The sequence below is a fragment of the Panicum virgatum genome, chromosome 9N (assembly GCF_016808335.1).
Source record: "Panicum virgatum strain AP13 chromosome 9N, P.virgatum_v5, whole genome shotgun sequence".
NCBI classification, from domain to species: Eukaryota; Viridiplantae; Streptophyta; class Magnoliopsida; order Poales; family Poaceae; genus Panicum; species Panicum virgatum.
In genome coordinates, this window is record NC_053153.1 from 64,713,702 (window position 1) to 64,741,325 (window position 27,624).

General features: G+C 48.1%; 3 protein-coding genes, 1 long non-coding RNA gene and 1 other non-coding gene across 11 annotated transcripts; 3 read left to right on the forward strand and 2 right to left on the reverse strand.

The window, feature by feature from the left end:
- Positions 1 to 1,534: 1,534 nt before the first annotated feature.
- TRNAG-CCC lies at positions 1,535 to 1,605 on the forward strand. The gene has a single exon. It is a non-coding gene; the product is annotated as a tRNA-Gly (tRNA).
- A 221-nt stretch (positions 1,606 to 1,826) lies between these two features.
- LOC120693272 lies at positions 1,827 to 3,932 on the forward strand. Of its 6 annotated transcripts, none has more exons than XR_005682946.1 (4): positions 1,828 to 2,155; positions 2,283 to 2,389; positions 3,285 to 3,407; positions 3,611 to 3,932. It is a non-coding gene; the product is annotated as an uncharacterized LOC120693272 (long non-coding RNA). The 6 variants fall into 6 exon arrangements; XR_005682950.1 differs by having other exon boundaries at positions 1,829 to 2,155; positions 2,283 to 2,331; XR_005682947.1 differs by lacking the exon at positions 3,611 to 3,932 and having other exon boundaries at positions 1,827 to 2,155; positions 3,282 to 3,604.
- An 11,673-nt stretch (positions 3,933 to 15,605) lies between these two features.
- On the forward strand, positions 15,606 to 17,577 carry LOC120692485. The gene is made up of 4 exons (XM_039975798.1): positions 15,606 to 15,825; positions 16,048 to 16,179; positions 16,633 to 16,815; positions 16,927 to 17,577. The coding sequence occupies exons 1-4, from the start codon at positions 15,739 to 15,741 to the stop codon at positions 17,026 to 17,028; spliced, it is 504 nt and encodes a 167-aa protein (XP_039831732.1). The 5' UTR covers positions 15,606 to 15,738; the 3' UTR covers positions 17,029 to 17,577.
- A 1,787-nt stretch (positions 17,578 to 19,364) lies between these two features.
- Positions 19,365 to 23,731, reverse strand: LOC120690160 (putative tRNA pseudouridine synthase). 2 transcript variants are annotated; one of them, XM_039972700.1, is made up of 7 exons: positions 23,425 to 23,731; positions 23,309 to 23,344; positions 22,691 to 22,803; positions 22,442 to 22,590; positions 22,199 to 22,343; positions 20,666 to 21,082; positions 19,365 to 20,253 (listed from the first exon to the last, which is right to left on the reverse strand). In XM_039972700.1, the coding sequence occupies exons 1-7, from the start codon at positions 23,681 to 23,683 to the stop codon at positions 19,807 to 19,809; spliced, it is 1,566 nt and encodes a 521-aa protein (XP_039828634.1). In that variant the 5' UTR covers positions 23,684 to 23,731; the 3' UTR covers positions 19,365 to 19,806. The 2 variants fall into 2 exon arrangements, with proteins under 2 accessions (XP_039828634.1, XP_039828635.1); XM_039972701.1 differs by lacking the exons at positions 23,309 to 23,344; positions 23,425 to 23,731 and adding an exon at positions 22,949 to 23,295.
- A 554-nt stretch (positions 23,732 to 24,285) lies between these two features.
- On the reverse strand, positions 24,286 to 25,878 carry LOC120690161 (peroxidase P7-like). Its single transcript, XM_039972702.1, has 3 exons — positions 25,527 to 25,878; positions 25,210 to 25,404; positions 24,286 to 25,110 (listed from the first exon to the last, which is right to left on the reverse strand). The coding sequence occupies exons 1-3, from the start codon at positions 25,752 to 25,754 to the stop codon at positions 24,541 to 24,543; spliced, it is 993 nt and encodes a 330-aa protein (XP_039828636.1). The 5' UTR covers positions 25,755 to 25,878; the 3' UTR covers positions 24,286 to 24,540.
- Positions 25,879 to 27,624: the final 1,746 nt, after the last annotated feature.

The following is a 27,624-nucleotide window of genomic DNA, read 5'->3' on the forward strand; positions in this document are numbered from 1 at the left end:
CTCCGGTCCCAGCTGCCCTTCACCGCCGTCCACCGCACGGTCCATCGGCCACAGCACCTCCACTGCAGCTCACCGTCGACACTTGACGCCCGTGTACCTGCAATCCAAAGACCAAGCACACGATCACACCGCACGGTTGACAATTCGCTCATCACAAGCAGGATAGAGTACTCTCATTCCTCATTAGCATTATTGGTTCAGGGGGTGGTGCATTATTTGGTTCTGGCGTCAGGACTCAAGAGTAGTGTCTAGTGTGTGCTTGCTTCCTAGTTGACTTCACTACAATATGAAGTCCTTTATCTGATGACAGAGTAGCTGGTAAGCATTCTTTGTATAATCTTTCCTTGGAGATGTGATCAAGAAAACAACCACATTGCTTGCTCAGACATCACTAGCCTTTTCCTAACATGTCAGTTTGCATCACTAGTCACAAACACACCCACACCCACACCCACACACACACCACTTCCCTTCCTCCCACTCTCAGACCCTGGCATAGAACCAAAGTACATTGAATGTGGACGCAATACACATTATATGCATCCCGTTCATCTAAGGCAAAAGGCAATGCTCATAAGCTAGGCTTATCACCTACTACTAAAGCCAGGATCGTCACGTCATCATCGGTCATCGACACCTCCATAATCATATCAAATATATCTAGGCGCGGCGAGACGACAGCAGAACCGGGCAGCAGCTGCACCCGTGTCTACCGTCTAGTCGCCGTCTTCCATTTCCCTTTCCTTGGACGCTGTCCGACCCAGTACTACTTGATGAGCTAAGATAAGTTATTAGAAAGAGAAGGCCACATCAATTGGGTATTTGGCCGGCTTGTGCTGTCCACGGCGCCGCTGCGTATAGATGATTAGCAGATCTGAACGCCGCTTTAAGCCGGCGTCAGTTGATGGTGACAATCAAGGAGCAAGTTTAATCAGCATGCTGTCAGCCTGTCAGGTGTGTGGGTGATTAATCTTTTTTTAGGAGCAAGTTTAATCAGCACGCTGTCAGGTGTGTGTGTGATTAATCTTCTTTTTTTCTCCTGCTCCTCGTAGTAGGCCGTGATGATAAGGACGCACTAGCGCAAAGTTAGCGTGGCCATTTATTTAGCATGTATGTGCGTGATGATGCGGAGGTGTTTACTTGGGTTAGTCGACAGGGGATTGGTGCTTGTTGGCAAATGTCGATCGAGCAGGGAGAGATCAGTACTGACAAGCTGATGATCAAGGAGGTTTGGTGGTACGGTGCTCCTCGCTTTCTTTCGTGGTCATCAGTTGTTGGTGAAGGAGATGGGATCCTAATGTTAGGCCAGGATGGGATGGGATCACTCATTCTCAACAAATGGAAGCACGGCGTAGGGGCTCCTGATGAGGATCTCCACATACTAACGCAAAGCGCCAATTACATATGATTAAAGTGGCAGTGCAAGAGCTGGGACATTTCCGATCAAACTTTTGGCAACGGTACTGGTTGAGATGAGCTAGTTAGATGTTCTGATCGTTACGAATAAAGATATCTGTTGAATCCGAAACGTCAAGCGCATCTGGTGTAGTGGTATCATAGTACCCTCCCACGGTACTGACCGGGGTTCGATTCCCCGGATGCGCAAATGTTTTGTTTTGCAACTCAATCTACATAGTTTCGAACGGTTGAGTTCCAATCATCTCTATCTCTACTACTAAAAAAAGAATGATTGGGAGAAAAAATCTTGGTGCGACCCTAGCCCCCTTCCGGTGGTGGCTCTGCCATGCGACAGGCTCGGCCGTCCGACCGGAAACAACCCAAATCCGTGCGTCCGTCGCCCACGCGCTCCGCGTAACCCGCCCGAGTCGTCGCACTCGCCCCGCCCCCGCCCTCCGCCCCCGCTGTGTCAGACGGCGCCTCCCCAACTCTGGTCCGCTGCGCGTGCGGCTGGATTCCTCGGACTTCTGGGCGCGCGCCCTCTAGGCCCGTCCCCGCGCAGCCGTCCGATTCCGTGTCCGCCGCACTGAGTCCACCCCTTCCCCCTGCTCGCACCATGAAGCAGCGTGTGCAGGAGGTCGCGGTGTAGATCTTCGACGCCGCCGCAGCCAAGATCTCCTTGGTGACGTCGTGGGATGGGACGCGAAGCTGATGCCCTCCTTTTCTGCCGCTGATCCATCAAGGGCGCCGTCACCAGGTGATTTTTTTTGTTTCTCTCATTTTCCCCTGCCGTTGATAAGAGCCATGCTTGCACCGTTGCACGTACTCGTTGCATCACACCAGTCGCATGTTTAGACCTTGCGTCACTCTTGTCCTTCCTGCAGTCAATACATATCTGCGTCCTACATGCATATGGAATCAAATCAAACCAAGGTGATTCCGATTCTTTAAAGGAAAATGATCTCAGTTGTATCTGTGCTGGCATAATCAGGTTTCAACTGAGCATTTTCTTGTCCCATGTTGATCTTTTCAGATACAATGTGATATGTCTCTTCACCTTCTTTACAGTAGTCGAATCATTCACAACATGCCTTAGTTTCTAATTTCACCGATCAGGTATTCAAGTTAGCTTCATAAATAACACAACGTAAAATAAATTAAGCTTAGCAGACTGAGCTTCATCTACAGTTGTGAAACTGTGGACTTCATTCTCAACTCATTGATATTGGATTTGCATTACCTTAGTTGTGAATTACTTACTTTAATGTAGTCTCAACCTTACATCCACTGGAGTCTATGTTTTTTTTCTATAACTTGTAGCTATCTGTTGGCTAAACCACTTTTAAGATTAAGGAATTTGTTTGGTTAACATTTCAAGATATCAGGTTACTTTGGTCTGATCCTTGATATAGAATCATGTATATTTCTCACTCCAAAATGCCTGCATTTAATAATAACAATGCCAGCCATAAGCATTGGGTCGGTCTTCCATGTATGCCACTTTTACATTTTATATAGAAATTCCAAGGTCTAATAAAATATCGTCAAGGTCAACTGAAGAATTATTTCATGCATCTGGCATGTTATTATTCTTGTTAAAATACCATGAACTTGCTACTGTACATCAACTACAATATATATATATATATATATATATAACAATTTTACATCATTCCGCCATATTCAAAATAAATTAGGTCAATTTATTTTCTACTTACCTTGTCACAAGCATTGCGTTGATGATTTCTGAGCTGAATAATTTTCTGACCGCCTGAACCTTGTAACTAGGATTTTCTTGTAGTAGCTTCTTGGTTGTAGATGATTGGACACTATGGGATGGAAGTAGGAGTACCGTAAACATGATATATTCCATTGTTCCTCAGCAGGGACCATTGTTCCTCAGCAGGGAGGCAGAATTCGGAAAGATTGAACCCATACTTATTCCATTGTTCAAAATGCAGTATGGTTCAATTGGATGGTTCAATACATTGATGATGCAAAGCTTCCAGGTAACTTCATTGCCTGATTAAATATCTGTTGCGCTTTCTACAATTTGAGGGATGATGGCTTGATTATGATGTGATCCTGGTAATTGATGCACGATGGCTTGATTCTAATGTGACACCTGATTAGATTCTAATAATTTGTGAAAGCTCTATAATGGTTATACAGTCTGATGATTTGTAGTTTGATACTTTCCCACGTCTTTCAGGTTTTAGTATAGTGCCCAAGGAGGACTAGCGGAGCTGTACAGTGTTTCTTGTCATGTTGAATGATTAAGAAGTTAAGAAATTCCATTCGTAATTTTTTGGGCAGCATTAATCGATTGTTGCCATATATTTTTTCAGCAAGCAAATAATAGAGGATCAAATTTTGTGGGGCCAGATATATTAAGAAATAAATTTAAATAGGATTTCTTTTAGGATTTTCCTTGAGTAGATAAAATTAAGGACTTGTGGTAAACATGGATCATGTGACTAACATATATGGCGTGTTCAAAAAAGCAGATATGCACTTAGGTGCTTTGTGTTTGAGCTCATTTTGTTTGTTATATCACCGCCATATCGCTCATGTTCTGTGTATTGCTTTGAAATTTTTTTCTTCCCGTAGCAACGTACGGGCACGGACCTAGTAATCTACACAGTTTTGAGGGCTTCAACAACCATATTCTTTTTCTGTGTCGCCGACGTGTTCAGAAACTCTTAGGTGCAGTGTCCGTTCTTTCTGGTCACTGTACGCTTGGCCAAAGCGAACGGCCGAACCAGGTTTCCGCTCCTATGTTGTACTTCTGCACCAGCCTGAAGGAAATGGAGGGAATACCCAGGAATTATGAATTCGTCTTGTGTTGATCGGTGGTCTGCCAAAAACTTCTTCCACGTGATGCATCTCTGCTTCTTCTTCTTTTTCTTTTTGTCTGCTGGGCTGTTGCGTCAACGGGGAGGGGTTAAAAGAAAAGAGATCAGCATGTTTTTTTTTGAGGGGGAAAAGGTCAGCATGTTTTTTTTTTTCTGAGGGTGAAGAGATCAGCATGCTTGGGCCGATATACCCGTGGGCCTTCTGTCACACTGCTTTACTCCGTATGGGCCTGGGCTCCTCTCTTTTCGTGCTTGGGCCTTGGGGAGACAGTAGGCCCGTAGCATACCCCTAAACCAAAAGGTAAGCCCGTAGCATTGCCGTTATCCTTCACTATCATTCATGGAGGGAAGTATGCAGAGAGAGTCCAGTGCCAATGTACTCAGTAGTAGCATCGTAAGTCCCCTAAAAAAAGTAGTCGCATCGTAAGTTCCTAATAGATTTTTTTCCTTAAAAACTGTGCACGCGTATATATATGCTCATAGTCATATATATATATATATATATATATATATATATATATATATATATATATATATATATATATATATATATATATTGTGTATATATATGTATATGTATATATATGTATATGTATATATATGTATATGTATATATATGTGTATATATATGTATATATATATATATATGCATGTCATGTATATCCAATTGCCAAACCGTACCAACGCACGTAACGAACACCTACCACTATAAGCATGCAGCATGTATAGCCATTCCCACACGTACGTACCCATACGCTGTATGCGTAGAGAGAGATCAGCCAGTCCAGCACACAGCAGCTGGTAGCTTATTATTAGCTACTACACCTATAGGAAAGCAGCAGACCGAGGCAGTGCATGTCATCAGTCATCACACCCTACGGGAAAAGCCAACGCAGGCTAGTTACCAGCACCTCTAGCTAGATCATATGCGCGCGGGCGACGCACGGCAGCAGCAGGCTCCCGTCCAAAACAACCCCTGCCGCCGCTTGTCCCCGGGCGAGCGCCTGCACGCTGCTGCCATGCACATATCGCGTCACTGATCTCATCAGCCAGCCGCCATGCGACCCACGAGATATTTCACCGGCCCGCCCCTGCCTGCCGCCTGCGTGATCCAGCTCCAGCAGGTAGCTAGCGCTCCAAGCATCCAGGCATGCACGAGACGGGAGGCACGCAGAGACCGGCCGGGGGTCGGTGCAGATAGCTAGACGGATGGACGCCGACGTGTCGCCTGTGCCTAATGTCTCCAGCTCGCTGGCCACGCGCGCACACCCAGCACGGGCACATCCCTCGGCCACTGATCGATCTGAGCTTACGCGCTTGAGCTTTGACGCCTTGACGTACACCATCGATCGTCCATCAGCGGCAGCAGCATGCATGCATGCATGCATGCATGCGTCTACGTTCTGCCAATGGCATGTGAGTGTACTTCCCGAAGCAAGCAAGCGCGAGACCTCACTTGCGTTGGGCATGCATGCAGAGGGGCGGCTCGGCCTCGGCTGATCGCCGGCGTCACGTGAGGTTTGGGAGCTAGCTTCTTGCCGGCCCGGCCTGCGGAATCCTAGACGACCACCGTAACGTACAGTACAACGCCGCGCGTGCACGTACGTGACGCCGGCCTCGATCCTGATCGTGTGTGTACAGTGGTGGTGGTGGTATATGTCGTCGTGCCGTGGCCAAAGACCAAAGACGACGGCGTTGCCATACAGATACTGACATACATACACCGAACGAACGTTAGAGCATGGCTCGAAAAGAAGCCGGGGACGTTTCTACTTTGGACAGGGCGGGCACGCGCGCGTATGCGTACACGAGATGCGTTGGCCCAAGAAGACAGTACTGTATGTTGGGGTGGGCCTAGTTTTATGATCAGGTAGCAGCTATAGGGTGCCCTAGGCGCCTCGCCACCATACAGTAGTAGTTCAATTATTCAAGAGGACGATGACGGGCTCTCTGGTTATTACTGGTGGTGAGAGGATAATTAAGGATCATGAAAGGAAACTTCAGCTGCCTTTGCCTTAATAAGCACGCATGCGGCAATGCAGCATAGGCTACACATGTATGTACTTATTAGCGAATAGATTATCACGTAATTAAACTAGTAATTTTTCTGCAATATAATGTGACCTTATCAGCTTATCAAGAGTTCGTTCGTTCCTGCAGGTGACTGCATCGCAAATCACAAGAAACCAATAGTATAGATCGATATATAAAAACAAGACAACAAAGCAAGTCCATTTCATGCAAGGCAGTGCAAGACAAAAGGTCAGGCTTGCGGAGATATGGGCCAAATGCGAGTAATTGCCAATCTGTGCGCATACACAACAAAAGCCCCAGCAACAGTCCGAGTTCACGAGATGTTTGTCAAAATTCCATGCGGCCAAACATCAGGCCAGAACCCTGCTAGCTTCGTTCTCTGCCACGGCCTGCGCGCCTGCCCCGACTCTGTCCACAAAGGTGTTGCATGCCACAGTGTCCGCACTGTAACCGAATTGGATACCACCAATAGCGACCTTCTCTTTGGGAGACAGTTATCGCCAATGCATTTACATTGTACAGGGCTATGACGCATTTCTACCGCCAGCTGATTACTGATGATCCACACGCGCTTGGTCGAAGCATCTCTAATAATGATCCAATGATTTTTTTTTTAAAGCAAACAAGGCTCCAATTTCTACGATCGACTCTTGGATGCACAAGAGCTCATTAGTCTATTACTACCTCTGATGTTAGCCTAAACATTAAACGGCGAACGGTCGGTCACCCATCGTTTAGCAAATAGTCGGAATACACGGTCGTTTAAACGGTCGCTACGGTTTTACACGACCTTACACGGCTAATCGGCCTACACGGTTACCCATCGAGTAGTGTTTACATGCCGTGTAAACGACCTTGTAGGCAAACAGTGCCTCTGATAATCGCTTATAAGTATTTCAGGACACAGGCAACATGCATGGTTGAAGGTTCATTTGTCAGACAATTTTAATCACATATAATTTAGGGGATGATCAAATATATACTAATAGGCCATAGGTATTCATATACCCTCCATTTCTTTTTATAAGGTGACTTCAGAAACTCGCGCAAATATATACACACCGATGAGATTCATATTAGTTGCTATGAACCAATACCCTACTGAAAGATATGTTGCATCTATTCTACACACAGCTAGAAAATAGCTTATTAGTACCGGTCATGGGGATGGCTTTGTACCGGTTGTTTCAACCGGTACTGGCCGGCCGGTACTATCCATTTAGTACCGGTCGCACCAACCGGTACTAAAGACAGACAATAAAGACGAAAAAATGCATGCAATTTTGAGGAATCGAACCCACAACTTCAGTCTTCACGCGGAGCTTCTTTTACCATCCCACCTATGCATCACATGTGACTATGTGCGAGATGCTTTCCTTTTGAAGTATCCGTGGAGGCCTATTTAGTACCGGGCCAAAACCATCGACCGGTACTAAATGTCACCCTTTAGTACCGGTCCGTGTCATTGGCCGGTACTAAATGGCCGCGCCATTTTAGTACCGGACCAAAACGGCTCCGGGGGCTCTTAAATTTGGAACCGGTACTAAAATAGCTCCGTGCCAACTTTAGTACCGGACGAAATTACGACCGGTACTAAATATACTAAATTTGGTTACAGTTTGAATAGTTAATATTAATAGGCCCCATATTTATATTATTAAAAAATGAAGGATGTATGTATCTTATTATGACAGTACCTACTAATAAACTGCTTCAAAGTTGATAGAAGATGCTCAAGATAACAAAATCAAGTTGCAAACTGCTCACAACCTCATCTGTAATGGTCCATATATAGCTGAACATCATGTTGGTACCGTTACTTGCATATTCATTCAGAGGTGATAAGGTTTATTAATCAGGATTATATATATATATTATTTCTGCTTGAGAGTTTTGATTAACCTGCTGTGACCACTGCATGCATGATGGTCCACTTAACGGACTGCATGCTGATCAGTAATAACTAACAAACTCCAATATGCTGTACGTGGGAGACTAGGAAGAAGCTTATAATCGAGCTAGCATGCATATATCTAGGCGGGCTTCTTAGAGTGGGACCAAAGCAGCATATCACAGCTCAGCGCGCGGCAACACACATTATTCCCTGCACTAGCAAGAGGAGGATACATGACGTTTGCCCAATAAACTAGGGGGAATGTGTGGAATGTTGCCGTCACTAGAGACAGATCGATAGGGGAAAATAAAGTCAGGTTGATGGATGTGAAATCTCTCTCTCTCTCTCTCTCTCTCTCTCTCTCTCTCTCTCTCTCTCTCTCTCTCTCTCTCTCTCTCTGTGTGCGTGCGTGTGTGTGTGTGTGGAGGAGAGGGAAAGGGAAGGTGGAGCTCAGGAGCTGCTACTATCACATTCTCTCTTCTATCTCCCCTACACAAACTTTCCGGCACGTAGGACAGCGTCCTCATTGTCCACTTATGCGACGAGGGCAGCAGTCAAATCAGGCAATGGAATCTTCTGTGAGCCCGTAGTAGCTACATAGTTACAATGTAATTCAGTCAAGACTTTAGGCCTTGTTTAGTTTTCTTCAAAATTCTAAAATTTTACAAGATTCCACGGCACATCAAATCTTTGAATGCATGCACGAAGTATTAAATGTAGCTAAATAAAATAATTAATTACACAGTTTGTCTATAATTTGTGAAACGAATTTTTTGAGCCTAGTTAATCCATGACGGGATAATAATTATCAAATACAAACGAAAGTGCTACAGTGTTTTACAGGCTCACTTTTATGCACCTAAACAAGGCCTTACACGGTAAAGAACTCACTTTATTTATGCTACAATTATTACATTCTTCTTAATTTGTGCATTTTTATTAGCAGCAGCAACAAAACACAACTAGGCAGCTTAATTTGCGTGTATTATTATATTATTATATGGGTTGAGTGCATAATATATATGGATCAGAGTCACGTACGTATATCTATATGGACTTGTGCGTGGTACACATGGCTACCGATTTTGCATGGTTTGTGATTGAGTACTCGCCAGCATTATCAGCACCAATGCAATCATCCGGCCGGGAGGCTACGTGCACGTACGTACACGGACGTGTAATAGTCCGGCCAATTAACGACGACGACCGCGCGCGGCGGCCATGCATGACTAGACGACTAGAGGTCGTACGTACGTAGCGCGCATGCGTGTGAATACTACATGGATTGTACGAAAGGTCGGTACGCGGTACGTGACACGCTCCCGGCCGGCATCCATGGCGACAAGCCAAGGCAACAAGCAGGCCCCGGCCTGGCACGCTAGCTGCTGATCAGTCATAACAGGCGCCATGGTGGGACGCCCACGGCTTGGCAGCGCGCGCCGGGTCGACCGCCGCATGCACCCCGCGCGAGTGTGATGTATAGTTGCGGAACTTGCATTACTATTGTCTATCCCGGTTTGAGTTTCAGCTTAGCACAAGGTGCTCGTATATTTTTCTCGTAACCTTTTCTTTCAGCAGCAAGCGACGTAACCATTAACAACAAGACGTACACATAAATTAAACTAATTCGGGATATGGTACGGTACGTGGTCCGGTTTTTGGAGCTGGCGTTGGAAAGAGTACTAGGATGTACATGCTTCATAGGTGTGACCACGTGTGTCGATCGTAGTCTCAGCAAGTGTGATGTGTTTTTAGAAAAACATAGTTGTACAGCATATCTCGATTTGAAATATTAAAAAGGTTACCAACAATCAGTCAAATTATATTCTTGCTTAGCATGCAAAAGTTGCATCAGTAGATTTTTGTTCTCTAGTATGCATGTTTATGTCTAATTTATTATATAGAGTTAAATCTTTAAACGTTTGATCATTATTAATAGCCAAAAGATTATGTAGGTTGACAAAGGATCATTTATGTAACTAGTTTTATAAAAAAACTTTCATAGTGGTATTTAAAAGGAAAAGGTTCAATTTACTCGCTTCAAGTATAGCCAAAGTATGAATAACCCCCTAAACTATAACTTGGTTCAATTTACCTCATAAACTATGCCATTTAGTTCATTTAACCCCATAATATAACTTTTCTTTTTCATTTCTCCATACAAAGTTGAATTTTAGTTCAAACTTTGCAGGGTAGTAGTGGACATCACAATGCATATTAAAAATATTATAATTTTTCCATCGTTATTTTTTATATAATTTTGAAATCTAATAATTAATTTATTATTAATTATCCTAATCTATCAAAATAATGATAACAAATTTATGATGTATTTTTTATACATGTGTTATAATCTTGTAGAATTTTAATTTAAACTTCACCTATGCATAGAGAAATGAAAAAGGCAAATTGTATTAGAGGGTCATTTGAACCAAAGGGCATATAGTTTGGGTATAAAATGAACCGAACCATAGTTTAGGTAGTCATCTAAAATTTGGCTATAGTAGAGGGGAGTAATTTAGACAAATTACTTTTGGAAAATATAAATATTTGTTACGAGTTATATCTTTTAGCTCTGATCACTACTACATATCAGGTCATTGAAAGTACCCCATCATCGCTGGTTCATTTCGAACCAACAGTGATAGTCTACCATCCCCGATTAGCTTTGAAACCAGCGGTGATAGTAGGTAATAGGTATCACCGTCGATTCGCAATACGAACCGACAGTGATGGGTATAATGGGCATCACCGCTGTGTCGTAACACGAACCGATGGCAATTGCCAATTATCATTGCCGGGTCATTACGACCCGGCGGTGATCCCTATACCACTCAACAGATATTTTTCCCATCCTTGGTCCTTCTCTCCCTCTCATTTTTTATCTTCCCCGCTGCCCCTCGTCTCACTCCCACCACACCTCCCTCCCTCTCCCCGCCGACGCCTCCTAGCTCCCTCTCCCCCGCCGCCACCCCTTCTCCCCTCTCCCCGCCGACACCTCCCACGCCACACCTCCCTTCCCGGGCCCCTTCCTTCCCCTCCTTTCCCCCCGCCCCTCCATCTCTCCCTAGCAGCAGCACGGGGCCGGGGTGAGGGCAGCGCCGAGCAGCAACAATGCGGAGCTCGACCACGGGCGGAGGCCACCGGCTGGCTCGGGACCTCGACCCTAGGCCGAGGCGGGCCACCGACGTGGGAGCTCCACGCGCTGGCGCTGGAGCTCGAGGCGGGGTGGAGGCGGCCCGCTAGTGATGGGAACTCGAGGTGGGAGCCCGTGGCATGGGGCGGCCGGCCGGTGATGGGAGTAGAGGCCACGCGCGGTGTATCGGCAGCCAGCGTGGCGGGCATAGGCGTGTGGGGAGCAGCACTGCCGATTCTTGATCCGGCGGTGATGGACTCTCCCATCATCAACGAGTTAAATGAGAAGGCAAACAATCACCGCAAGTATTTTCATTTTCAAGAAAATTTGTGTCCACAGACATTCAATCTGATTAGACTGCCAGTTCAATTAATCGGCTGTCCCCCATCGCAACACAACAAATGGGCGCTAACTCATGAACAACACCAGTACATTTTTCTTCTGTTCTGCCAGCCATACTCATTGCGATTGGCACGTGTGGGCTGGCGCCAACACGAGGGAAACGGACAAGGCGCGGCGGCAAAATCTCCCCCCGTGAAAGCATTTCCCTTGGAGCCTTGTGTGCTACGAGCCGCTGCATGCACACAGGCCTCATCGCTTGCAAAAGCGAACAAAAGTTTCCCGACTAGTATTATCGAGCTATATGTGTTGAACTCCCATGCTGTTTCCATGGAGTGACAAAAAAGCCAGCTAGCCAAGCATCGATCGAATTCTCTAGAAATAGACCACGGCGACTGGAAAAAAAAAGTCCGAACATAAATAATGCAACAAGATCCTCCAAAATAAAAGCGCATCAAGAATCAGACATGTACTCATACAGTATAATCTCCTCAAAGAAAACTATCTATCATTGGCGTTGGAGCTCCTGAGTCCGGCAAATTCGGACTAAATTAAAGAGTGCTTATATCCATCAAAAGAAATCAAGAGGTGCCACTGATTATGTAACATTTATGAGAGGTACTAGATTAAAATTATTGGGTACTATGAAAAAAAAAGGATGTGTGCTCCAATAGTTTTCCAATACATCTCTTTTTCCCAATAACTATTGGGTTGTTCCAATCCCCAACCTTCTCAAATAAAGGGAGGGTTCATGCTCTCCCAATATATATATTGTTGTATTGGGACAAAATTATTGGGAGACTGCAAAAGTAACTCCCTCAATAATCCTAGAACTGCTATTGAGACATCTTCCAATACCACTTATTGTAAAAAGATTATTAGAGAACTGCTCGAGATGCTCTAACAGACACTGCATCACTTCTCTTTGGGTCAAAGGCCATTCGGTTCCATCTTATATATAGAAAAACACAGTCGTGTATATATAATATTTTATTTCAGCTGCTACATATACATATATTAACCAGAGAACCGAAATCTCGAATCTGATACTCCATGGAATGCTGCCTCAATGTGCCGTGCGTGAGTTGGTCTGGCCCGCACGCCAGCAGAGACTGAGAGCCCCGGTCGATCTGCCTTTGTCGCGCGCGCTCCGATGCTAGCTGCCGCTGCCACTCGGCAACAAGGCGCCGGCGTCGTCGCCCCCCTGCGCGCGCGCGCCCTCCCTCCGGCCGTTCACGAGCAGATTCCTCTTCTCCACGCGATGCCCCACCACCACCACTACCGGATCGACCCGGCCGGCCGGCTGCTCTCTCCTCGCTCGTGCGCGCGCGCGACGACGACGACGTCAGAGATCACAAGCCCGCGCGCGCTCTCGCTCGCTAGCGCTTAGCAGGCAGCCACCACCCACCAGAGCCAGGCCAGGCCGGCCTCAGGGCAAGCTTTTGATCATATCGCCCCACCGGTGACCGTGGCAGATGCATGAGGCGGCGGCGGTCTCACTCGCGGCACCAAATTTTAAGGTTATCTCGCCACGCCCGGCTAGCTCCAAGTTGCAAGGAGCGAACAAGGCCGGCTCGATGCAATGCATGTTCGCGTCCGCGCGTGACCAAAGCACGCAGGGGCAGCTCGCGAGAGCCGGGGCTCTGTAACGCGTGAAGTATACTAGTGCAGTCCGTACACTCGATCGCAAGCTAGCAGCAGTGGTATCCGGCTAGTGTGATAAATGCCGTGGGGCTTCTTCCATTCCTTTCGAGCGCTGCGTGGGGTGAATGTTTGGTGAACGGTGCAGGCAGCATGTTGGTGGTGAATCTACTAGTATCTATCTATCCCTGAGACCCTGACCGGCTACGTCGAGCTAGTTAGCTAGGAAATAATAGTTGGGGCTTATTTAAACGAGCTAGCTACTAGGACCACCCACTGGCGACACGTACTCCCTCATGTCGAAGATAAATATAAGTCGTTTTGTAAATTATTAAAAGGTACTACGGTACAGCCTAATTAAGAGATGAACTGTTTTCAAGTATCGTCCGAGTACGTGTCCATATAAGAATAGTACTCCCTCCATTCTTTTTTGATAGATATATTTCATATTGACACAATGATCGAAACAATTACCTTATTACTTATAGTATCATATAATAGATGCAACACAGACTTTTTTGTTGCTCCTCTAATATTTTAATTGGGAAATACTCGTTACCAGCGCTATTTATTGTCATAGCCCATGCCAATAACAAATATAGTTATCATTTATGAACATTTGATTTTTTGAAATATAGCTATCAAAAGATAATGAAGGGAGTATAAGATTTTGTTGAAACTCTTTTGTTGTAAAACTGGTAACTCCAAGCCGGGCAAAATGGTCTCTGGTCTGAAAACTAAGAGATGAACTTTGACTAACGTTATTATGTGGAAAAAAATTGAGCATGGGAGCTCCTCAAAATGCTGGAGTACGATTTAGCATTATGAAAACATAAGCGGTTACATGCTGTGGGTTTATAAATCTACCATGCATGAATTCTATGTTGCCACACTGAACATGCATGCAGTGACCTAATAAATTCATTATGTATTGATGGTTAAAGTCGAAAATGATTTTGGTGGGTAGGAGCACGATCACTAAAACGACTTACATTCATATGACCATATATGGGAGTATTATTGCAAAGCAATAGGGACTGTTTGAAACAAAGCGCGTTGTCTTGTACCTCGGCTCTTTTCCATTACGGTGAGCATCCGAGGTGTGTCTCTATCTGTCTGTGTGTGTGCCAATCTATATACCATCCACCACCTCAAGTTGCTCCATCTAGTGGTCAGAGCTAGGATAATGATATCGGTTCTTTTATATGGAATGTGAAACGTACGGGATCTTGGCGCGCATGCAGATTCCTTTAACCCAAGCAATGCGAGCACGGCGGATGACGCACACGGGATGCGCTGGGTTGGACTGGCCGAATTATAACCACGTCGATCCGTCATCTCGCTAGCTACAAGCAGAATGACCTTGTCGCCAAACTCTCCTTTCCATCTGCCTTATCTCGATCTCTTGTACCGCAAATAGCAAAACTTCATTGCCAGCTTGCAATAGAATTCTACATATTGGTGGTATATATACAGGCGACCAACTAACACATGAACCTTTTACCGACTAAACAATTGGTTTTTATGGCCGGAAAATAATCACGGAAGAGTAGAAGAGCATGCATGTAATTAATACACGCAATGTCTATATTCATTATTTATTTCTAGCTAGGAAGCATGAGATAAAAAAAACACACTCTAGTGGTTATAAGAGTCTCAGTAGCACTTCCGATTTTAAGTTTGACTCTCCGTGTGAGCGAATATTCCAAGATTTAACGAGTGGTAGGTGATGTTCCTGTCCGGCTCAGTCTTCGAAGATACTTATTAGGGTAGAGTTTGCGTATGTGCATTTTATAGGGGTGAGTGTGCGTGCGTCGTGAGTGCCTGAGTTGTACTATGTAATTGCAAAAAAAATCACAACTTATTACAAAAATCCTTCTCTAATTATTTACAGGATATACACACACATCGTCAGCATATATAGTGATGGCTATATATAATTGAGGCATGCCATAGGGTGGGCAGCTGCCCACTGCCCCTATGCCCATAAAATCCACTCCCTTCGCTCCAACACATCTCGAGTCTTAATTATTTAGGCCTTGATAAATGATGAAATCTGATGACAAATTAAAGCGCGTCCATATATTATTGTCCCAAATATTCTCTTGAATTCTTTTGGCTTTCCATTGTTCCCATTTTTCAAATATACTCCAATCATCCATTCTTCTCAGAGATCAGGAGGAATATACATATGTGCACGAAGCAGCAGGATGGCAACAGAAGAACAATAAGTCACGTGAGTGCCCACTGCCCGTCGTCGGGACCGGGAGACCACCGCTATATAGATATGGGGGGATCGAGTCCTTCGTTCTCGGTCCTCCATTTAAGCTCCACACCTACAACTTCTCTCTCCCTGTCTCTCTCCTGCCTCCATTGGGCAAAGCGCTGCCAGGCCGCGTGGCTAGCCCCGTGGTGTGTGCGCCGGTGAGAGGCATAGAGGGATGATGTCGAGGGAACGCAAGAAGCAGGCGGCAGCCGTTCTTCAGGAGAAGCTGAAGATCCTCCGCTCCATCACCCACTCCCACGCTGTAATCTTCTCTCCTTGCTCAACCTGCTGCTTGGCTCCATCTTCATCTCTTGTTCTTCCAACTCTTTCATTTCACAGCATGCTCTTCAGAATTCTGGATCGATCACTTCTGCACTCTGCTTCTCTCTCATACTTGCCTAGCTTGCCTGCTTTCTGAATCAATAGCTCATGCTCATCGAAAGAAAGTATTCACTTACCATGGCATTAATTAATACACATGCAGCTGAGCGACGCATCCATAATCATGGACGCGTCGGCGTACATCAAGGAGCTGAAGCAGAAGGTGGTGAGGCTGAACCAGGAGATCGCCTGCGCGCAGCAGGACGCGCTGAGACACGGCTCCTCCTACCCGACGGTACCTACCTATCTTGCTCGCATACACTCGATCCGTGCCATGTCATCATGTAGTCCTTGTACTTAGCTAGAGATAGAGACGATGATGCGCGTGCTGGCATGCACAGAACTACACAAGCTAGTTAGGACCCCATACACATGATGCTAATTTGTTCCGTGGCATTAGTACCGGTAGAGAAGGGAAGCGGCTACAGAGGTAGTACTGCACCAGTTCACATGCCTGCCAATCGCCCGGGATTATTCAGTCAGTACTACTCATCAGTATAGTAGGGCCGTATGGTTCACATGCGTCAAGGCTTGTTGTTTCTTCTTCAATCCCATGCCATGCCTGCTGCATGCATTATTCAGCTGAGGCTGAGCTGAGCAGCGCTGATTGATCAATGATGAACGAACGGGTGTCGGGTGGACCGGCCGGATAGATCATTCATTATTTGATTAATTTGTTCGGGTGCAGGTGACCGTGGAAACCCTAGTGGGCGGGCACGGCGGGTTCCTCATCAACGTCTTCTCCGACAAGAGCTGCCCGGGGCTGCTCGTCTCCGTGCTCGAGGCCTTCGACGAGCTGGGGCTCAGCGTCCTCCAGGCCACCGCGTCCTGCGCCGACGACTCCTTCCGCCTCGAGGCCGTGGGTGGGGAGGTAGGAAAATCTTCTTCCCTCCTCTCCGAACACAATCCAGCTGCGGCTTACATATATAGCATGCCGGCCGGCGATCGACGTGCTTGCTAATAATCCTGTTCGGTCCTGCAGAACGTGGCGGAGAACGTGGACGAGCACGTCGTGAAGCAGGCCGTGCTGCAGGCCATCAGGAGCTGCTCCGAGGGCGGCAGCGAGCACGACGACGAGGAGTAGGCGGAGCTATAGCTAGCGCGTAGCGCACACGCCGCCTCGTCGCCCTCCCGTCCTGAAGATGAGCGTCTCATGAAGCCGGGATCGCTTTGCCCGCCCCGTTTCCCTGCTTCCCACTCTACCAGCTGTATTTTTTGGCTTCTACGTTTCGCTGGCGAAACGAGTAGTAGCTAGCTCCCTATCTACTAGTGCTGATGGTCTCGGTGAATAATCCGTAGCAGCAGCACCATTTCCATCCTGTGTGATATAGTATTAATTAGCGCCTTAATTATTTATATTATAAATCTGCCTGTGACGACAATAAGATGATCGATCAGGCATGTAAGAATGGTGGGAGGTTGGAAGCAAAGCTGAACGGAGCTAGCATTCGACCGCCCTTCTTCCATAGTATTAGTATGTATTAATTTGATGCAGGCTGCTGTATGTCCATGCGTATGCATGTCCTCCCTGGCCTCTGCTGAACAATAGATCAGCATCACGAGAGAGAAAAAATCAGTATCCAATGGACTTGTAAAATACACTGATCGTTCATGAAAGGCATGCAGCTGCTAATTAACAGTGTTCCAAGTTTCTAACCAAAGCGTGCCAGTAAACTCTTTTGGCCTTGTTTGGTTTGGTTCTTTCAATGGAATAGTAACACTTTGATCGGTAATTACGGTGTCAAACAAAGTCAGTTTACAAAACTAACTTCAGAACCCTGTGTTAGGAACCCTGAAGATTGAAATGAGGCATTTGACCGCTTGATTTGAGGATGGTCACTGTAGCACCACTGTAGCTAATCATCGATTAATTACCGTCATTAGATTCGTCGCTAAAAATTATACCCATCCTGAAGAGGTTTTGCAAATAGACTTCATTTAGTCCTTCATGCGAAGGCTAGAGTATCCGTTCTAGAAAATCTAGAATGGAACCAAACGGGGCCTTTGTTCCCGGATGAGATTGCTAATTTCAATCAAATCTTATGCACGGGTGCGTTGCTAGGTACAGGTACACCGGCAGCTCTAGCTATCCAGCGAGGCCTGAAACAGTGTGGCACAGTGCCTTTGAAGATGAACATCGGATAGGTGAGATATTTTACAAGCAAGCTGATCCGCCCAGACGCGTGCACGCCGCGTTCAAAACCGGCCGGCAGCAGTCACGGGTTCCCAAAACGCAGGAAGGGCAGCCAATGGGAAGCCCCCATTTCCAGGCGCGGTCATTCCCCGCCCGCCCGCCCGCCCGCCCGCCTTTCCCAACAGACACCGTACCGCGTGCCGGCCGCCGAGGTGGAGCTCGCTACTCGCGACGCGCCCACCGCCACGCCGTCCCAACGATCGCGTCCACCCACCGTGCGGGACGCCGGGACGAGACGGCCGGGGAGATCCAAGCAAGGGGGGAGAATTGAAGCGGTTATTTAAAAGCTGCCGTGCCATTTCTTTAGGGAGCAGCAGGAGCACGGCTCCCCGGCCGCGAGGATCATCAGCGGCAGCAGCAGCCAGCAGGCAGGCGGGGCATCCGTCCATGCCTGATCCCTGGCGGTGGCAGCCGCATCGATCGCTACAACGCGCTCGTGACAGACGCCTCCGCGTCGCCTGTGACCCGCGCGCGCGCCCGGGAGGCCAAGCTAAGGGACAACCTGGCGACGTGGGCGGGGGGCACGGATGGATCGATGGGTGCCCGGGCGCGGCAGCCGGCCGGCAGGCGTCGCGGCGCGCGGGAGGCGGCAGGGGCGTCGTGCCATCCCGCGGCGGCCCGCTAGCCTGCTCGCCTACTACGCCTACGCGGCCTTCGTGGCGACCACAGCCAGCCAGCCAGCCGCCTGCTCGGCGCTCGCTCGCCCCGGGCCAGGGCGCCGTACGCGGCTGGCTTTGTCGCCTCCCCACACGGGCGGGGCGCGCCATGCCCTTGCTTTCACCTGGCCCTGACGAGCGAGCGAACAGAACCAGCAGCGCCGCGCCGCGCAGGCACAGGCTGACAAGGCAGCTAGGCCCGGCAGGTCGCCGCTGCTCCTCCCCCCGGTCCGCCCCTCCTGCGCCTCACGAGAGGGATTCGCGCGCGGGCCGCGCCAGGCTTCAAGTCCGGACGTGCAGCGCGGTCTCTCTGGCAGCTCCGGCCAGGACGCGGGGGAGGATTTGGCCGCACGCAGGCGGCTGCTGCTCGTGAGGCGACAATTAGGGAGCGGCGCGCTGCCGCGCCGGGGTCTCTGCACTAGCCATTGCCCCCGGCCCAAGCCCGGGTAGGATCGGTGCCAGCGGGCATCGTCCGTCCACGTGAAACCGGAGCAGGGAGGGTGCATGTGGGATGGAATTGGAATGGCTCCATGTGAGCACTGAATACTCATCGAGTGAAGAACAGCAAACTGCTTGACGGACGACTGCGTGTATGAATGGATACTATGAAGTGAAGCAGTACAATCCATTGTTCAAAGAAGGTTAAGTGGACCAAAATGGCTTCACAGAAGTGGAGATCAGAGGAAGTGTAGTACTTGCTCACTTTGATAGGTAAGTCTGCAATTCAGCGAAGACAATCTCGCTGTTTTTCAATCCGCGAATTGTCCTGGTAGGGTCAATCAACACTTCAGCCTCTTGCCCATGTTGTCCTGGATTAGAAATGCAACAACGAGGACCTGCTTGGATCGGATTAAACTCAGAGCAGTCTCTAGGAATTATTTAAGATTTGGATTAAACCCCCTCATCAAAACAGGTGGTGACATTGCCAACCTAAAACTCACGTAGATCCAGTATAAGGAACTGCCTGCACAGGAGAAAAATGGTATTCTCTTCAGTGAACGATTCAATTCGATTATTTGTCGACCTTATGAGCAGCTTCAGCACTCTTTCTAGCCATCTTCACTCGGTCATAATCAGCCTTCCATATTCTGTAGGCCTCCCTAACTTCATCCAGCTGTGAATCTTGTATGCTGGCGAACCGGTCCAAGTTCTCAACCCATTCTTTCCACGGCGGCATAGTTGGATCCAAGAATTTCGCTAGCTCAGGCAGAAGAGCCGCCTTGTAGAATTCCTCAACCCCCTTCCTGATTTCTGCCGAATTGTTAATTGACTGGATCCCAGGGCGAACAATTCTCCCTTCCTTATTTTTCGTGCAGAAACTATTATCTCTAAGGATCAGGACTTCTGACGGAGCTATCGGTAGAACGATTCTAGAAAACTTTGCTAGAGACAATTCTATGATATCTTTGGGAAGTAATCCACGCTTCACTGCCACCGCAGTTCCAACCATCTTCCGGATCTGAGGTCAAGAAAAAGAACAGCACAACTACAATCATAACTCCATGTGCTCGTAATATTCAGTGATTGGGTACTAAAAGTTAATTGTGCACATTGAATACTGAGCATTACAGTTCAGGAATAAAAAAAATACTAGTTAATGAACTGCTTAGTTCATGCATACTTCTTCCTTCTCAAGGGACTAGTTCCTTGGCGTGATGTCAACTATCATAATTCAGAAATAGTAATAACATTTAGTGAGCTGGTTTGTAAAGAGTAGTAGATTTGAAAAATCAAGCATATTATTTACAGTTCCCTTGACAATCCCCCAAAATAAACCATAACCCTAGCAAGAAAGTAGAATTTACTTATCCCTGATCGGTTTGGAAAGGGAGTATCACATTAATAATTATTTTGTAATAGATAATACATACCTGATGTAGCATGAAGGATACTCCGCATATGGTCAATTCCACAAATTGAATTCCTGATGAACTCTGCAATTCTCCACAGGAACAGGTGATAATATCTCTGAAATGTGAAGCATTTAGTCTATCACTCTCATCAGGCTCATATAGCCACCTAGCCTGAATCTGCACCCGATTCTCAGAACCTTTGGCAATATCACTCATACAACTGTCTTCACATACACCAGAATCAATCATTGATGAAATATTCAGGTCTTCATCATGTTCTGAAGGGGTGTTCTCTTCAGAAGAGCTTTCTTTCATACCCATTTCAGAGGACATGGACTTCAGTGTCGAACCTGCACCTTTCACCCTTCGCTGTCTTCCCGCAAGAACTTTTCTGTACTTGGCACGAGCAGTGTAATTATGAAATGGATGGTTTCCCTACAAGTTGAGAAAGTTGTGCAAGTGAAGTTTCTGTGCATGAAAAGTAATTGGATAAGCAAAAATATTCTAATAAGCCAGTGTTGCCCTGCCAAAACAAGAAAGGAAGGCTCTCTCCCTAATGTGTTGAATAAATTAATACTCCCTCTGTCCCAAAAAGACTGTTCTTACAGAAAATTTCAGACACAGTACTCATCCTAAGAAATGACCTTATTGCCCCTAATTACTATAGAAATTGTGATTGAAAACATGCTTTTTTTTGTTTTTTAGACCCTCAATAAATGCATATGCATTGGAACTAGAAAAGTAAAATCTACTAAGCATTTGATTGGCTCTATGCGCTTTTCTCTACAATTTTTTCTTTAGTACTTGGCATTGCTTTAATTAGATAGATCTTACTACAAGCTAAACAAACACTCTTTGTGAGACAAATTTTAATAAAGGCTAAAACAACAGCCTTTTTGGGACGGAGGGAGTACTACATAAGCAATAATTTGGTGGTAATTTAGGAACATGTCCGTGTTAGGACTATGTTCGAGATGTATCTTGGGGTGAAAGAGGGTATACATGAAAATTAAATATCTTTAGGATTTAGTTGGGCCGGTTTCGACAAGTTGTCTCTACTTCTTCAGTTCTGTTAGTCCCACCAAGTTCATACTCTGAACCTTCAAATTTAGTGCGACAACTTAAGTTGTTTAACTTCCCACCGAAGCCATCGAGTAGTAAAGTAATTGGAAAAGGACCAACAAAGGAACATGCTTAATTATGCTACTTGCCTAGCTAAGCTTCTTAAGTGTTCCACTAATATGTTCCCAAGTTTCTCTTTTCTATCATCTAATTGAGAGATCACAGACAGACCTAAGCAATTCAGGTATATGCCAGACTAGAATTCAAGATAAGGTTTGCTGGCCAACTGGACGAATTTGGTGACCTCTCATGTAATATACTTATTGAATAAAAACTCATGCTGTCATGCCTCATTCTTAATCAAACATATACGTATGTCCCCCCTAAACACATGAATGTTATTGTACGACTCATAGAAGATGTATCCTACTGTTTTGCAGATACTGCAGAGTTACAAAATGAACGAGATGCATTTAATCAGGCGCATACCTCGAAACCTTTAAGTATGCTGTTGAACTCTGATAAGTGCTGTTGCACTTCTTCAGAGCTACAACCATCTTTAATTCCAATAGTTTCAGCAGGAAGAAGATAGAAGTACTCACGGTATAAGCACTCCCTCCTTACATCAAAACTCCTATAAATCAATGCACCCCAAAACAAACATGGTTATTTAGGTATAATCCTATGAATTATCAGACAGATTATTTCTGTAAAAATAAACGACCCCACTACCTTTGTGCAGGCAAGATACTAAAAACCCTGACATTGCTTGGCAAATTTGAGTTAATAAAACTGGCAAGACATATGCCATCAGGATCATTCTCCCACGCTCTATCAGGGATTTCCATTTTAAGGGAGATCATTGTAGCCAGCGAGTGTACCTGAAATTAGTCCATTCTAAGCATGCATACAAGCCTTTGTTAGCTGAAAAAAGGGGAGAAATCCTTCATAAATTGAAGAGATTATGTGGTTAATGCCTACCCCTTTATCAGTTCGGCTACTCCTCTCCCACCCAACCTTTTGCAGTTTTCCATAATTACTCTCAAGAATGCCCCCCGCCTTGAATATGGCAGATTCCAAGACTGACTCGATGGCTGCAGAACAAGATAGAGGGATTAATCCACATCTCATACTGCTAACCCATCATGCCGATACTTGACAAAAAAGAACCAGGGCAACTACAGAACATCTGTGATTTATTATCCACGTCATACAAGCTCGTGACACAGACAATTATACCCGTACAGTCATAAATGGCATTTTCTCCATGGGTGTGTCCTCTCAGAATCATGCTATTGGATTACAAAGCATTGCTCTGAAAGTTTGAATCCTTCATGGATACACTAAAAGTAACAGCTAGGGACTACGATTGCTCCATGTGTGCTTTCACAACAAATGAACCGGTATTAGAGCTCGAATGAACAGAACGACTAGCAAAAATGCCATGCAACTAGCACGAAAAAAGGTATCCAGTTCTACCAGCCAGCAACGGAGCACCAAATGAAGCTACACTGAGCAACCATCAAACCAGAAAAACTATTTAGTCAAGCAGTAAGAGTTCAAAATACACAAGTGCCAGCATAGAAACTGAAAGCTCACTCGAGTCCACGCTAAGCTCCCGCTGCTTCTGAAGGCCTGCCATGAAAGCACACATCGCGTTCAATCACAACACCACCACTTCCCCTACGGGAAATTAAGAAGGTGACAGGTAAAACCTCGGTACTCGGTGCCGACGTAGCCGACGCGGAGCACCACCCTCTTCTTCCGCGCCGACTCCCATCTCATCCCGCCGCCTCCATCGCTGGCGGATGTGGCAGGCGGAGGCGGAGACGGCGGTGGTGCGGCGGGGGCGGATGCGAAGGAGGAATAGCAGATGGTGTTGCGCAGGATCCTAGGGGTAGCGCGCCTCGCTAGAAGGACGCAGGAGATAGGTCTCCGGAGAAGCCACGACGACGTTGCGGCGGCGGCGGCCATCGGTGGCGGGCGGGACAGCAGGACAGGGCGGCCGACGGGGATGGGCTTGCTAATTGCAGCACTGGGGGATAAGAAGACGACAACCGGTGACCGTGGGCTTCTGGGCCGAACATTGTGATGGGCTTTCTCGTGTTGGGCTACTAAGACTATAAGCCCGGAGGCTCAAAAAAAAAAAGACTATAAGCCCGAACTTCAAACATGGGAAAAAGAAAAATCTTGTCTTGCCTGTCAATATGAACGGCCTTGAAAAAATATACGGTACAGTATGCACTTTTTTTCGAGAGTACAAGGATCATGTGTGTGAACTTATGAAGGTTTGGTTCTGCCGTTGTGCTTACCAGACGATGAACGAGCCAATATGAACGTTTTCTGCTGAAGCACTGATCCTTTGGTCACAAAAAGGAGAGCAAAAACGGAGTCAGAGGCTCATGGCAGAGGTTGTAAAGCTAAGCGACTCGCAGCAACCGCAAAATGCTAGTAGGTCTTTCTTTAAAAAAAAAAAGAAGCTAGTAGGTCCACCAACTGAACACACAAGCAGAAATCCCGTGCAGTTGCTGCAAAAAGGGGGAAAAAGATGATTTCGGCACACCACGACACCAGCATTACCAATAAGATGCAGATCATCCTCCATCTGTCTTAGAAACACCCATGTTTCATCAACCAATGTAACTGAAAAGGCGTAGTACAACACATGATGAAACAAAAATAACCAAAAAAAAAGTTACTAATATCAGGACGTGAATGTAGAAAATGTAACTGAACTTTAACCACTCCGTTTGACGCGACGACAGTTCTGGACTGAACAGTACACTACCGCAAGCTCATCGTGCGCGCGCGCGCGAACGAACACCACTCGCTCAGGAGTAGTTCACCTTCCTGCAGTCGTAGCGGATCTCGCCGCTGGCCCCGGTGAGCGGGCCGAGGCTCGCCATCCTCACCATGGCCTCCGCGAAGTCCCTCCTGAACGCGTCGGGGTTCGCGGCGTAGAACTGCACGAGCGCGTCGGTGGCGCCAAGGCCGCCGGCGAACAGCTGCTGGTCCGAGTGCAGCACGCCCCTGCGCCGCAGCAGCGCGGCGAAGTAGGCGCCGTCGAACCGTGCGGGCGTCGGGTCGAGCGGGGCCAGGTTGTCGTCGCCGCTGCCGGCGGGGCGCGGGCACACGGCCCGGAGCGACGCCGCGAGGGGGCCGTCCAGCGCGGCGGTCTCGTTGTAGAGGCGGCCCCGGAAGTTGGCGCAGCGGGAGAAGCCCAGCGTGTGGCCGCCCGAGAGCACGACGAGGTCCTGGAGGGAGAGGCCGTGCGAGGCGAAGCTGGAGGCGAGGCGGTCGAGGTCGAAGGTCGGCGCCGGGATGCTGTTGTTCGCCGCCGCCTGGCTCGCCGTGCGCGCGTCCCGGCGGCCCAGCGGCACGTTGTACGACGGCCCTCCCAGCTGCACGCACAAGACGAGGATGCATGGACAACCACCTAGTTAGCTGCTGCGTCTGGTGCACGGTTATACGTAAAGGTCAATGGAGGCGCTCGAACGGACCGCGACGACGGAGTCACGTGCCGCGACGGCGACGATGTCGGCGCAGGAGACGACGTTGCCCCTGCAGGCGGCGTTGACGGCGGCCTTGATGCGGTCGATCACGTCGAAGCCGCGGGCCGAGTTGACGTTCGGCGAGGCCTTCTTCTCGCCGGTGAAGAAGGGCGTGTCGTCCAGCAGGATCGACCCGTCGCACCCCTAATCGAGCACAAAACATCAGAACAAACACTGGCGCACAAAAAACACCGGGGAGAGATCCCAAACGCATCCACGGAATTGGAAATTGTAAATGCAAGCGCGCGGCGAAGCGGGGTGCGCACGTTGACGAAGCAGTCGTGGAAGTGGAGGCGCAGGAGCGAGGCGCCCATGCGAGGCTCCGCCGCCACGGCCTCCTCCACCACCCTCCTGATGGTGGGGAGCGCCGCCGGGCACGCCTTGTCGTAGAAGCGCGGGTCCAGCTGCCCGCTGCTGGGCGCTGCCAAGAGCGCGAACGCCACGGCCGCGACGCACGCCGCCGCCACGAATCGGCGAGCCATCGAGGTTGCCATCGCTAGCTAGCTCAATTGCTCGACGGCTCCTGCAACGAGCAGCACGTTAATCAGCTAACTAACTGAGCTATCACTCAACTAATTCACTGATCGATCAAGCTAGCTCGATGGAGTGGACACGGCGCTGCAGGGAGCCCTTTATATAGCCCGTGGAGTTGACCCCGTCGACTGTATTCCACACAAGCAGCTAGCTAGCGAAGCTAATTAACCTAGCGTCGAGCAAAAAGCGTCATCAAAAGCGAGATAGGTTGACTTGGCATGGAAACGCTCAGGGTTTTCAGGCGGTGGGCAGGAAAAATGGGGGCCGATCGACGGGTGGATTGCGGTTAGGCGATGCTGCTCAACGATTTAACTAACCGAGATCGATCTCGTGATGATCCCGTAGTGCATGACGATCGCCGGCAGCTGATCGCGGCGGCGGGGAAGCTGCCTGGATTTGCTCGGCAGGCGGGGCGGGGCGAGATGAGATGAAGGTGATCTAATGGACCTACCCGAACCTAACCGACAGCTGTTAAGCTCGGTTGATCGTACTTGCAGCTTCGTTAGGCGATTTTTTGTAGTCGATCTAGCACCAGGACGATAGCGACAACCACAGGCAAACTCTGTACTGTACTACCCCTGCTACTTGTACCATGCAGCCTCTACTACAATATAATTCTGTCATCTCCTTTCACTTTGGAGTTTGAGAATTTTTTTTTTGACGGTCACGGGGGAGAGCATCCCCACCTGAATATTCTGATAGGTTTTTCGCAAGCCAAAATGTCAGTACATCAGTTACATTTTCAGAGGTTGAGGTTTAAACCTGAGGGTGAAACAACCTTTTGATGCAAGATTTACATTGAAGAGAACGTGGAACACCAGACATCCGCTAAGACACGGTCCGCCACTGGCCACTGTTGGCACCACAGCTGTGCATCCTCTTTGCAAACGGACCAGAACCGCGAGATGGAGGGCGGCACACCATTGAAGACAAGGTTGTTTCGCTGCTTCCACAGTTGCCAACACACCAGGAGGATGTAAACCGAGGAGTGCTTGGCTGGCAGCGTTGCCGGGCAAGGGACAGTCCACAGCCGGGCCACACTGCACCCGCCTGTGTTCACCCCAAGCGCGGACCAGACATCAGCAGCAGCAGGGCAGGTGAAGATGATATGGTCGCAGGCTTCATCCCCTTGGTTGCATAGCTCGCATCGCGCATCGTCGACGATGTTCTTTAGCAGGAGGTTCGTCTTGCACTGAATCTTTTCTTGAACAAGGAGCCAAGCGAAGAATTGAATCCGCGGCGGCGCGTGGTTTTGCCAGACAAAGGTGGAGAACGCACACAGAGGGGGCACCTGTCATCTTCATCAGCATCTTGTAGATGGGGCCGGCGCGCAGCGCGTTCTCCGGCCCGGAGAGTGGCGAGGTTCGCCGGTCGTCCTCCTCGGAGAGCAGTACATCATCAAGGAGCGGGGAGAGCTTGGCAAGCTCCTCCCGCGCGCCGGCAGTCAGGCGCAGCATGAGGTGTGCCCGGATGCCATCACGCAGCACACATGCCACCGACACCTCCGAGCTGATGGCATGGCTGTGGAGTAGGGGAAACACCTCCTTCAACCTCCCGCAATCCAGCCATCGATCTTCCCAGAAGCAGGTTGAGGCCCCATCCCCGACCACGCATGAAGTGACGGCACGGTACAGAGGTAGCAGTTCCGCCAGGTCCCTCCAGTGCGGACCGGCGACATCGCCGGTCAATGTTGCCAAGTCGACGCGCTCCCGCACCCACCGAGCCCACGCAGAGTCGCCGGGGTTGTGCAGCCGGTGTAGGAGTTTGAGCAGCAGACATTTGTTTTCCGCCGCGATGTCCTTAATCCCCATGCCGCCCTGCTCCTTTTCT